General features: G+C 39.7%; 2 protein-coding genes across 4 annotated transcripts in view; one reads left to right on the forward strand and one right to left on the reverse strand.

Moving 5' to 3' along the window:
* Positions 1-206: 206 nt before the first annotated feature.
* Positions 207-2,520, forward strand: tuba4l (tubulin, alpha 4 like). The gene is made up of 4 exons (XM_059566756.1): positions 207-340; positions 436-655; positions 748-896; positions 1,493-2,520. Exons 1-4 carry the CDS (start codon positions 338-340, stop codon positions 2,468-2,470), a joined length of 1,350 nt encoding a protein of 449 aa, XP_059422739.1. The 5' UTR covers positions 207-337; the 3' UTR covers positions 2,471-2,520.
* Positions 2,521-4,943: 2,423 nt separating this feature from the next.
* Positions 4,944-12,622, reverse strand: part of LOC132157410 (cullin-9-like) — a 52,012-nt gene continuing 44,333 nt past the window's right edge. For all 3 annotated transcript variants that reach the window (XM_059566759.1, XM_059566758.1, XM_059566757.1), the window contains 12 exons: position 12,622; positions 10,183-10,555; positions 8,313-8,453; positions 8,068-8,232; positions 7,808-7,971; positions 7,170-7,263; positions 6,539-6,613; positions 6,352-6,462; positions 6,153-6,270; positions 5,717-5,850; positions 5,530-5,621; positions 4,944-5,452 (listed from right to left, as the gene is read on the reverse strand). The exon at position 12,622 is cut by the window's right edge and continues 256 nt beyond it. In XM_059566759.1, the coding sequence (XP_059422742.1) occupies positions 5,248-5,452; positions 5,530-5,621; positions 5,717-5,850; positions 6,153-6,270; positions 6,352-6,462; positions 6,539-6,613; positions 7,170-7,263; positions 7,808-7,971; positions 8,068-8,232; positions 8,313-8,453; positions 10,183-10,555; position 12,622 (1,673 nt within the window). In that variant the 3' untranslated portion in view covers positions 4,944-5,247. The remainder of the gene's footprint in view (positions 5,453-5,529; positions 5,622-5,716; positions 5,851-6,152; positions 6,271-6,351; positions 6,463-6,538; positions 6,614-7,169; positions 7,264-7,807; positions 7,972-8,067; positions 8,233-8,312; positions 8,454-10,182; positions 10,556-12,621) is intronic.

Consider the following 12,622-nt stretch of genomic DNA (forward strand, 5'->3'; position numbering starts at 1 on the left):
TCCCCTGAGAATTTAATAGCCTGATCTATTTGACATTAATTAATCTTGTGTAAGCTCAGCACAAACTGTATTGATTTCTTATTCAATAACAAAGACATGAGTTTCAAGTGCGATAAAGCCTGTTCTGCTCTGAATCTGCAGGGCTACCTGTTTTATCAGGTAGAGTTCATTATAAGCCACACCCTTCTAATTTGAGGCCAATATAAACCAAGATCAGGTGAGCTGCTCTTAGAAAGATTACAGACTTTAGGTGAAAAGGTTAGCGTGCAAGTGGTTTATTTTTATTATTATTACAAGGTTCTTAATTAGTTCCTACTTGCTGTGATACTTGAGTAAAATGGTGAGATTACTGATGGTTCTCGTCACAGTATTATTAGTGCTGCCATTTTCCCTGCAGTTGACTTTTGTTTTTGTGTTTTGCCTCGGTCAAACCAGAGGGAGTGTATTTCCATACATATTGGTCAAGCAGGTATCCAGATGGGTAACTCCTGCTGGGAGCTGTATTGTTTGGAGCATGGCTTCCAGCCAGATGGCACCATTGTTGCTGATGGTGGCTCACTGGTTGACTCCTCTTTTGGCACTTTCTTCAGTGAAACTGGTGCTGGGAAGTACGTTCCTCGTGCAATCTTCATTGATCTAGAGCCAACAGTTGTTGGTAAGACTGAACACCATTCGGGCTTCTTAATTATTAAAGAATCTTGTCGCTTTACTTCCAGTGTAGCTTTATTTCTTTTGTTTGAACTGCAGATGAGATCCGTAATGGACATTATCGACAACTGTACCACCCTGAGCAGCTCATCAGTGGCAAGGAGGATGCTGCCAATAATTATGCTCGTGGCCACTATACCATCGGTAAAGAGATTGTAGATTCTGTGCTTGACCGGATGCGCAAAATGGTGAGTTTATGCTTTAATTGATTGGCTGAATCAGGCGTGTTTGATTAGGGTTGGAACAAAACTGTGCAGAGCTGTGGCCCTCCATGAACTGAGTTTGAGAAAGCTTCTTTAAAATAAAGAAGTTCTTTTATTGGCACCTATACAGTTCAGTGAAGAACCCTTTTAATCATTGGGTTCTCAACTCTGGCCCTCAAGGTCCCCTTTCCTGTATATTCTCGTTCCAACCCTAACCAAATACACCTGAACAAGTAAGGTCTTCAGGGTCACTTGAATGTTTTAGACCAGCGAGTCTGATCAAGCTTTGAGTTAAACCCTGCAAACATGGTCCTTGAGGGCCAGAGGTGAGAACCACTGCTTTAATATCTTAACATGTTTCACAAAACCCTCTTATAATGGGGAAAATTTCTTTAGATTATTCATCCACATTTTAAGAACCGTTCACCAAGATCTTCAGGTGAACCCAAAATGGTTCCGTCATTTTCTGTGAAAAATGCCCTTTTGGAACCTTTAATTTTTTTTAGGTATTGTGACAATTCAGAGTCTTAAATTCTTGGTCAGATCTGAATTTTCCCATTTTTCCCTTGAATTCTCTCCAGGCGGACCAGTGCACTGGTCTACAGGGGTTCCTGATCTTTCACAGCTTTGGTGGCGGAACGGGCTCTGGTTTCACATCTCTGCTGATGGAGCGACTGTCTGTTGATTACGGTAAAAAGTCAAAGTTGGAATTCTCCGTATATCCTGCCCCACAAGTCAGCACTGCTGTGGTGGAGCCCTACAACTCAATCCTTACAACCCACACCACTCTGGAGCATTCCGACTGCTCCTTCATGGTGGATAATGAAGCCATCTTTGACATCTGCAAGCGAAACCTCGACATCGAGCGTCCCTCCTACACCAACCTGAACCGGCTCATCGCCCAGATTGTGTCCTCCATCACCGCATCACTGCGCTTCGATGGAGCCCTAAATGTGGACCTTACGGAGTTCCAGACCAACCTAGTCCCATACCCACGCATCCACTTCCCGCTGGTCACCTATGCTCCTATCATTTCTGCTGAGAAGGCTTACCACGAGCAGCTCTCTGTTCCAGAAATCACCAATGCCTGCTTTGAGCCGGCAAACCAGATGGTGAAGTGTGACCCTCGCCGTGGAAAATACATGGCCTGCTGTTTGCTGTACCGTGGTGATGTGGTACCGAAAGATGTGAATGCTGCCATAGCCAACATCAAGACGCGCCGCTCCATCCAGTTTGTAGACTGGTGTCCCACGGGGTTCAAGGTTGGAATCAACTACCAGCCGCCCACTGTTGTCCCGGGAGGGGATCTGGCCAAGGTGCAGAGAGCAGTCTGTATGCTGAGTAACACCACTGCTATTGCCGAGGCGTGGGGTCGCCTGGACCACAAGTTTGACCTGATGTATGCAAAGAGGGCTTTTGTGCACTGGTATGTGGGTGAAGGGATGGAGGAAGGGGAGTTTTCAGAAGCGCGAGAGGACATGGCTGCTCTGGAGAAGGACTATGAGGAGGTTGGTGCTGATTCCACTGAGGACGGTGGGGAGGATGAAGAGGAGTATTAAGCATGCAAAATGTTTGTATATTGAGTAAATAAACTTTAAATGCATCTGAACCCTCTTAGTTTGGTTCTTTGACTAGCTTTGCCTTCATGATCTTGATCAGATGTAGTTTAGTTAGGGTTTGGGAGTCATTTTTATTCTTGGGTGTTCGTAGAGCTTAATTGAGCCACGAACTAGTGTGGGGTATTTTCATGTCCAATTTAATACCATGGGTGCAGCAGGCACAGTGAATGAGTATAGTTCCTAACCATATCGGCCTAGAAAATCGCAACTGTTGGTCTTACATGATGTAACTACAGAAGAGTACAGTTTTAAATACGGGGAAAAATGCAAACTTTCATTTGAGCGAGATGCTAAGGGTCTGATCAGATTCCGTGATCTAGGCTAAAAGCGCTATCGCCAGACCAGGAGATCAGCTGAATGGATGTGAAAACCGTAAAACTCGTTGGAAGTTTGAAAAATGAAACCATTTTCAAAAAAAGTGGAGTTCCTTTTAAGTTCGTTTTTGGTTCCATCCTGAAGCGTTCACTAGTTCCACAGATAAGCAAGAGTAGCTAAATGCAACAAAGTCTTTCAGTTCTTTTCAACCCATACTTCGTATGTGGAACTGCCACCATAAATGCTTCATATTAAAAGTGTAGATCTTGCAGGATGTACGTTGCAAGGAATGGTTTCTCTTTCTACTTGTTTGAAATACACATTTCTTCAGGTCCTCATTTCCACCGTACATGTTTTTGAGCGTTGTGTTGACTTTGAATGTGACTTTCTAATGTGGCACGGTTTCATATGAGGTGTGTGTAGTCTGGGATGTCCCCTTTTAAGAGTTCATTTTCTTTTCCCCTCTAGGTAGAATTGAGGTCTCTTGGCATGTGTAAGAATTTTAAAGTAAAAAAAAAAACAACCATTAATTTACAGTAGTATGCACAGCGTGTGGTGAATTCCCAATATAAAGGGTTTTTTTTTTTGGCATGTTTGATCAACACTAGCTGATCCAATATTTATCCCATGCAATAAACGCAGATGTCTTAAAACGGTTTAAAAATAGCTTCTTATCTGTGATGTAGACTGGAGGATCATAGTCTTCAGGATACTTTTTCCAGTGGCCTCTCCTTTGCTGATCCAGCACACTGCAGATATGTCTGATGTACATGTATTAGCTCATCTGCAATGCATCTATGGGATGTTGTCAGATGTTAAATAAAGATTTAGAATGTAAAATTGTATCGGATGTTTTTACACTGCAGATGCTTTCCAGGGGAAACACTCTTTGAAAGACCTCTTGGAGATGTGTGCAATCAGCATTCAAAGCCCTGGAGATCCAGGCCAGCATCAGGTCAAAACAACAAAGTGGAGGTGACCGGTCAGGTGTTACACCCTGCTATAAATAGTTGAAATTTCATGTCAACTACAGGTGACATTTTGAACTGGTTAGACCACTTAGAAAATGCTTGTTGGGGAGGATTCGGCTACTACTGTACATCTATGAAGGGAAAAGCTTGAAGGATGGCCTTGAGGTATCATAAATTTCTTTAAAATTCTAGCAGATTGTTTTGTCACAATCATAGCTGCTTCAGGCAACTAAACGCCAATGAAATGTTTTCTCCAGATATTACAGACCTTCTTGCTCCATTTATTTTTTCAGGTTAGTACTCATTCTGTGTTAATGCTCCCAGGAATAAAATGAACAGGTCTCAAGATAGTTGTGAAAGTTGAACTACTAAGGGGACATTTAAACTTTCTAACATTAACACACTTGATTTTTGGGAGCTTTTCTGTAGATACAGTTCTGATTCACAACAAGACGACGACAAACAACCCATGTACACGCAATTTGAAGAAAAGCGTTTATTTTGTGAGCTGAAGTTGAGCAACTTGTTTTTAAGTTGAACAGAGAAAACATTTCAGAAGATGGACAGTATATGAATATATAGGTATCTCAATTCAGAACTGGACTTTGGAAGATATTTTATATCTCCATCTCTATACAAGTGAACATAAACATGTCCAAAAAAAGAATTACAATTTTTTTTTTTGGAGGAAGAAACTGAAAAAAAGTGATTAAGCTATGTTTTGGTTAGCAAGTTATGCAACGAGCTACAATGCTATTAAATATTTATTACCATAATATCTAAATGAGACAGGCTAATGTAAAATGTTTTGAGTTTGTAGGACAGAACCAGCAGGTCACTGAAGCACCATCCTCGTCATTTTTCATGCTGCCCTGAAACACAGATGCTGATGTTTTTCTCAGTCTTTGCAAATATTTCCAAATGCTTACGATCATTCAAATGGTGACCAACCAACTTTATATATGAAGGCATTTAAAATGGAATAAAGGCAAGTGCTTTTGGTATTCAAACTAAATACACAATGCCGACACCTTTGACCAGATTAAAAAAAAAAAAAACAGCTTTCAAAATTATACGTCCCTTTCTCTTTCAATTTTTGACCCCAAAAAATTGTAATTTAATTACAATTTCAAAAACATAATTCCTCTAGAATGTAACATCCATCCTTCATTGAACTTAAAGTACCCTCGTCAGCAATGAACGAATTTACAATTTCATAACTGCAGCAGAAGCCTAAATAAAATGTGAAATACCACTTTCGGTGGAACGACGAATTTACGCTAGGATTCAAAGTAGATACTAAGTGCGAAGCAAAAACTACGTTACAGAAAACCTTTTTTTTGTTGTTTTTATATGGGGGTTGGAATTTGTAGTGTCTACTTTTACATTGGTAGGCATCGTGTAAGCACTGTGTATCACTCTCAGGGTCATTTAGTCCAAAGGGCTGAAGTCCCTCTCTAAGTTTTCAGATTCGTCATCATCAGAAAAGAAGTCATCATCATCTATATCTTCCTCGTCGTAATCCTCGTGCCATTCTGGAACGTAGTCATCGTCATACACTTCAGACTCGTCCGCGTCATTGGCAGGGTCCTCGCCGGCGCAGTTATTGTTATCAGTGTCTCCATCAGATTTGGACCTGAAATAAAAAAATCAAAAAGGTGAAGCTCGTTGCAGAAGTCAGATGTGATTCTCTGTAGATGTGTGCTGGCTCACTCTTTGTTGGGGTCTGTGAGGTTAGCCAGATTCGAGGCCTGCGCAGTCTCCTGGTCTTGCTCAGTCTTGGACTGATATCCTACACGGAAGTCCTGCCAAAAACATGATTTATCCCAGATGGTCAAATGAGTGCTTTGAACGCTTTTCATGTTAAGCCCCAAAGAAGTACATACAGGAGTAGGTTTACCTGAGTGGAGTGCTGGAGGATAGCTACAAGACGCTCCTGAATTCGGCGAATGAGCTCCAGGCCAGTGTTTAGGTGTTCAGGTTTTAGGAGTCGGACACAAGATGCAAGATCAGTGCACTGCAGCAACGTCTCCTCTGAAACCAGAATCACAAGCAGTTTTATCGTCAAGCATCAGAACTAAACAACATTCAATTAGAGCACAATTTCATCAGGACGACTGAGTTATTTGGTTGGTTTGGCTCAAAGTCTAGAACTGTTTACTATAAAAAAAAGTGTGTAGAAATCCCTATTGAGAATGTGAATGGAAAAAAAAATGCTTCCAGAACCAAGGCTGGTAAAAAGGTCCCTGTTGCAAAGGTTTCTTGTATAGCATTCCCAAAAGCAACGGCGTGTGACTGATTGGCAGAGATGAGAGTGAGCCGTCCCTAACACTGACCGAGCAGGATCTGCAGGGCGTTCGTGTGAAGGTCCAGAGCTTCGGTCTGTTGCTCCATCACATCCATCTTCTCAGTGTCCTGGTTGTAATAGCTGTAAACACACGAGTATGCCAGCACCTACATGACAAATGACACAAACACAACTATTAGCATGAAGAAAACAACTGGAAATATAACATAATAATCATAAATTCCCACCTTTCGAGCTTGGGCGAGAATTTTGCAGGCGTCGATCACAAATGTCAAAGACTTCATCTGTAAAGCTTCATTAATGGAAAACACCTTATTCTCCAGATTGATTGCAAAGTCCTGCAGAAAGCAAAAGACAGACACTTATAAGAACTTGAAGCATATGAGCTCAATGCAGTGAAGGGCTCCAACAAACCTTGGCTTGGTTATGAAATGTGCATCTCTCGTTGTAGTCTTGGAACTTCTTCTCTTGCCTTGCAGCTTTACTGACCTGCGATTGCATATTAATATACAGCAATTATTAAAAATCAGTGCCTCCAGTTTGAAATGAAGGCGTTTCTTTTTAAATAAGGGCTGTTGTAAACATTGCTGTTTTATTACTATGCATTTGTGCTAGTGAATATAAAATAATCATTCTTCCCTGTGTTAATTCAGTGAATAAAAGTGTTGGAAATAGGATCATATTGCAAACAGACTTCGTGAAAAAAAAAAAAAAATGAATCAAGTATTATCACGTTGAATATAGCCATGTATGCATTCAGTTATTCTACTATTATAAGCATGTATAAGCCTGTGTGTACAGAGGCCTCCAGAAGAACAGAACATGCAGCCATTACAAAAATATATGGTGAAGCGTTCACCTCAACTAAATATGAGGCCACCACTGACCCACTTCATATAAATTGAGGCCTTATGTCTACTTCTTGAAAACAGACTGGTGTCGCAGCCAAAAAAGGTAAAAAGTTAATAAACTATAATGAGGTGAAACATAATTAAAACCTAATTAGTCGCTCACAGAAGCCCCCACATCTTCTGAAGACGCTTACCATGGCCGAGCAGTTGTAATAATCTTTATGCGTTGGCTTCCATGGCTTCAGACATCTCCAGCAAAATCCATGATTACATTTGGCACACGTCATACTACACGGAGAAAAAGACATAAGGTTTACACTCAATATTAAAGCTAATGTTACATAGTGCTGAAATGTAATAATAAATTTGAGACATTTGTGACCTTGGACCTCAAAACCAGCGTCTTAAGTGTTTTTGAGATTTATACAATGTATACAGTTGACATAAAGCTGAATAGATAAGCTTTCCATTGATGTATGGTTTGTTGGGATCGGACAATATTTGGCCGAGATGCAACTATTTGATGAATCTGGAATCTGAGGGTGCAAAAAAATCTAAATATTGAGAAAATCGGCTTTGAATTTGTCCAAATGAATTCTTAGCAATGCATATTACGAATCAAAAATTAAGTTTTGATATATTTATGGTAGGAAATTTACCAGATATCTTCATGGAACATAATCTTTACTTAATATCCTAATGATTTTTGGCATAAAAGAAAAATCTATAATTTTGACCCATACAATGCATTTTTGGCTATTGCTACAAATATCCCCCAGTGACTTAAGACTGGCTTTGTGCTCCAGGGTCACATTTGCGCATGCACACTCACTGCAAACAACCCTCGTTCTTCTCAATCTGGGCCTGGCAGCTGGGGCATCGTTTGGATATAAGCTTGGCCAGATGTTTACTCTGTGCTTCCATACTCATTCCCTCATAATAGCCTCCATCATCCATCCACTGAGACATGTGACTGCAGCTGGCTGGGTAGTGCGCCTGAGGATTGGACGAGAGAGAGATCACTGAAGCACCAGTACAGATTACACAGCACAGGACCGGTGGATAACTCCGATGGTTTTAGCATTCGTGTACCTCTGGGAAGTTACAGCTGAAGCAGGAGGACCAGCAGCACTTGGAGCAGGTGCCCATGCTACCGATGTTCTCCTTGCACAGGATCTGGTCGCAGCCCTGAGGGTTGGTACACCAGGTCAGGTTGGAGCAGCACTCCACGAAGCCTCGCAGAAGGGCGCTGTCATACTGCAGGAGGAAGCACAGGATACAAACTCATTCTCCATTCCCCCAACACACCAAGTGTGTGTGTGCTGACCTGCACTTACTTTGGCAATGGTGTCCTTGTCGGTGAGGATGTTGTGAAAGAACTTGGAGGTGGGCTGAGCCCGACAGTCTGTGATGGGACAGTCGCAGTTCATCACCAGATTCTGTTCGATACGAGCAGTGAGGTACTCCTGCCAGCAGGACTAATGGGAAACACAGTTTAACATAACTTCACATTCATACTGGGCCAGATTTACTAACGACTTGCAACAGCACAAACCCTCTTATTGAGATCTAAAACTACTGTCTGGATTTATTAATTCAAGACATGCAGTGAAGAATTAGCAATGGAAAGGTTGAATTTTATTATTGCATATGCATTTATAGGAGTTTCTCTTTCAGATGTAACATTTATAGTAGGAGAGCATTGGTAAATAAATTTACCAAGTTTTGATTTAGTCAGTTTACTGGTATTTGCAACATTATAAAAAGCATATCTTAACTGATTTTGGCTCTGGTTCGTTGCGATCCTACACTATGAATGGAAATTATCCAGCAGCGTCTGTGTTCTTTAACTTGCACATTGTCTGTAAACTGCGCTTTTATGGCACTGTGGATTCACGCCAATATCCCTGTTAAGTAAATCTGGCCCATGAATATACTGACGTATTACATGCATATGCCATAACTGTTACTCGTAAAGACGATTAAATCAAAATCAGGCTTTTAGTTTTTTAGCTGCCAGTCATCTATAAAATAAAATGTGACAAATAATAATAGAACCTGAGAAAATTAAGTTGGAACACATAAAATACACTTTCTCTTCCACAAAATGTGAGTTAAAATATTTCTGATCCTCATATACTAAACAAAATAATGTATCTAAATGTTCATGCTTCATAGCTTTACAGGAATTACAGAATTATATTTTTTTACTGATTTACACAGCCATATTCAAAAGTTTGGGGAAGGTAAATTTTGGGGATTTTTTTTTTTTTTTTTTTTTTTTGAGTCTCTCATGCTCACCAAAGCTACATTTACATTTAAAAACGGAACGCATTGCAATTTAAAATAACCGTTTTCTATTTTTATACATGTAAACATTTATTCTTAAAAATAAATTCTATAAAATAGATTCCTGTGATCAAAAAAAGCTGAATTTTCAACCGCAGTTACTGTTGAAATGAACATTTCGTATTAGTATTATTGTTGGTACAGTTGTGCTGCTTAATATTTTTGTGGAATTTGTAAAAAAAAAAAAAAAAAAACAAACAAACAGGATTCTCTGAATATTTGAAATGTAAATATTGAATTATCAATGTAAATGTCTTTATGGTCACATTTGATCAGTTTAATGCAACCTTGCAGAATAATAGGTAATGGCTTAGAAAAAGAAATAAACAAAATCCAACCAAACTCACTTTATATCGGTTTTAACTACTATGCACTTTCACTTAAAATAATCACATTTGACACAATGCACTTAATGTGTACATACATGTCTTCATAATATACTTACCTTTAAAAAAATACATATATTTCCTGTTATTACATATGTAATTAATTTCAGTAGTTACATATATAACTACATAATTACCCCTATCCCATAACCACCCTTAAACTCAATCATAGCACCGAATTTTTCTCTAACTTTACACTTATACCACTTCAATATAAGCAAAAGAGATCTTTACAGCATAATCAGAGTACATTGTAGCAAACAATTAATTTTTTCGGAAGCAAGTACATAGTAGTTAAAGCCATCGAATATAAAATGGAACCAACAATTCTAACTGACCCCAAACTTTTGAACAGTACAGTATTTTCTTAAAAGAGACAAGCCCTTTAATATGCCGCGTCTAAATATGCAGTTTCCACAGGAAACACATCAACGCAGTGTTTAACTCCGAGAGGTTTTAGCCCCGCACTCACCCTGCAGCAGTAGTGCATGCAGCAGAGCATGGGAGGGGGGTCACTCTCTTTGGACTGGGACAGGCACACGGGACACTGGGCCACAGGGACCGGGGCCGGCTGGGGGTTGCGGATCTTGAGGCCGGCAGCCAGGACCAAGGCATCTGGGTCATCCGTGTACCGCTGGATCAACAGGTCCACGTTCCATTTGCAGTGAATAAGCAGGTGCTCGGCCCGGTCCAGATCCAGGCTCAGGGTCCCCGCCACCTGCTGGACGGTGCGCTGCATCAGCTGCTTGACCTCCTCCTGAGTCATTGTGCGACCCATGGAGAACAACACGGCCTCCAGCACGCCGTCCTCCGGATGCTGCGGGGGAACTATTAGGCCTCCCAGGCTGCAGAGGGACATATACAGTCACACAAAACATCATTATGTGGATGTGGACTGGGAAATCACTGACGTCAGGGATGGGCATTTTGAGCAAACATTTCCACATTCTCAGTGCTGCTTATATGGAAGAACGGATTTAAACCTGGTAAAACTCAATACTATACTTTCATTGGTACTGTAGCTGGAAGAATGATCAAATTAGCCAAAATATTTAATAAACCAATAAAAAAATAAAAACACTTCTAATTGTGTGAAACTCTGAAGTGCTCTTCCATTTATTACCTTATAAAAACCATTTTAAAAAAGCCACAGATATTGATTTTATTCTGGTCAAGTATAAAAATTGTAATTCCCTGATATCCACCGCATTTAATAAGGAAATAATATAATTATCCCTTTGCATTGATTAAAATATAATTTGTTCATTAAAAAATAAAAAATAAATAATTATAACCTTATATAGAATTTAAATAGACCATCAAATAGAATAAATGAGCAACAAACACGATTCAAAATTTAAAAAGACTTTATTCTTTTTAAAGTGGTAAACATAAGTTGCCTCGTTTCAAAATATCTAGTATATTTATGCTAAAGTCTGTACTGAAGAAGCATGAGTATTAGATTTTTAAAAAGTGGACTCAAAACATTTCTTTCTGGGGTAGTTCACCCAAAAATTTTAATTCTGTCATTTACTCACTCTGATGTTGTTCCTTAACCCTTAAGACTTTTAACCATCTTCAAAACACAAGTGAAGATATCTAAACGGATTTAATTTGTTTTTTTATTCATATATAAACACTGATTAATGCACAAACATAGCACATACAAGTATATGGTAAATGGAAGCTTAAATGTGTTTGCAAAGAGATTTGTTTGTGTCAAGCAAGTGTGTTTTGACCATATGTGTTGTGCGTTTTTTCATATGTTTGTGTCTCTTCAGAAGACTTGGAAGACCACTCGATTCATAGCAATTGCTTTTACAATGTCTAAAAAAAAATTATTAAAGGTTTGGTTGCATAACCTTTCAGTGGACGGACAAAAAGGAACAAAAGATATTAAAAATACCTTCATTTGCGCTCTGAAGATGAACAAAAGGGTGTTTAAAAACATTTACGGGTGAACTAACCCTTTCACTATGGCACAGTATTTATTTATAAGTCTTGCAACATAAGCAGCATCTTATAAGGCATTCCATTGGCTGATGACAATATTCATTCTGACCAATGAGGAATGGACAAGCTCCGTCCATGAGAAGTTCACAGTCAGCACAACTGCAGTTGTTAAACCAAAAAAAAAAATAAAAAATAAAAAATAAAAAAACCCCTGCAGCAAACACTTTCTGTGCCGCTGAAAATGCATTTGCCACTATTTGCTCCAATCACAGACACTGCTCTGAAACCTACTGTAGAGAGCTGCTTCCCTGTTTACTGCGGTCTTCTAAAGCCTCCTACACACCGGGACGATTATCACACATTTATCGACACGTCTTTTGTGTTCATACCTAAGCGATTTTCACTGGCGTTGAGTTGAGTGAACGTGCTAATTCACTCCCTGACATTAGATGGCGCTTGATAAAAAAACCCCGGGTATTGTACACATCGAATCCTATTTGATTTGCAATTCCTCTCCATAACAACTCCCTCTTATCAAGACTTTTGTAGTCGCGGTTGCGTTTCTCACAATGCCCTTTGTGTTCAGACACCAAAGAGACCAGTAGATCTACATTCATCTTGCCTCGATGCATCTTCTTGGTCTACTTACTTCCTCTTCGTTTTTAACGATTAATGTGTGCTCGGCAAGACCGTTTTGTGCTTGAGCGCCACCAAGTCATGCTTTACTATAACTTCAGCAGCTCCAGGCACATGAACGAAAGTGGCAATCTCATTGGTCAGCCAGATTTTAAACGTAGCCATCAAACCAAAAAAAATAAACCTGAGACATAAACGTAGGTGATAATGGTGCACGATATTGGTCCCGGTGTGAACGAGCCTTTAGATGAATGATTTGTAACGCTCTACATGAGCAGCAGCTCCACATAAAGGGATCAAGGGTTAAGGGTCATCATCACACC

Source organism: Carassius carassius, chromosome 14 (assembly GCF_963082965.1).
Source record: "Carassius carassius chromosome 14, fCarCar2.1, whole genome shotgun sequence".
Lineage (NCBI taxonomy): Eukaryota > Metazoa > Chordata > Actinopteri > Cypriniformes > Cyprinidae > Carassius > Carassius carassius.

Coding starts and splice junctions, on each gene's coding strand:
- tuba4l (XM_059566756.1), top strand. Junction 656..747: donor TCTAGAGCCAACAGTTGTTG/GTAAGACTGAAC, acceptor TTTGAACTGCAG/ATGAGATCCGTAATGGACAT. Junction 897..1,492: donor TTGACCGGATGCGCAAAATG/GTGAGTTTATGC, acceptor AATTCTCTCCAG/GCGGACCAGTGCACTGGTCT.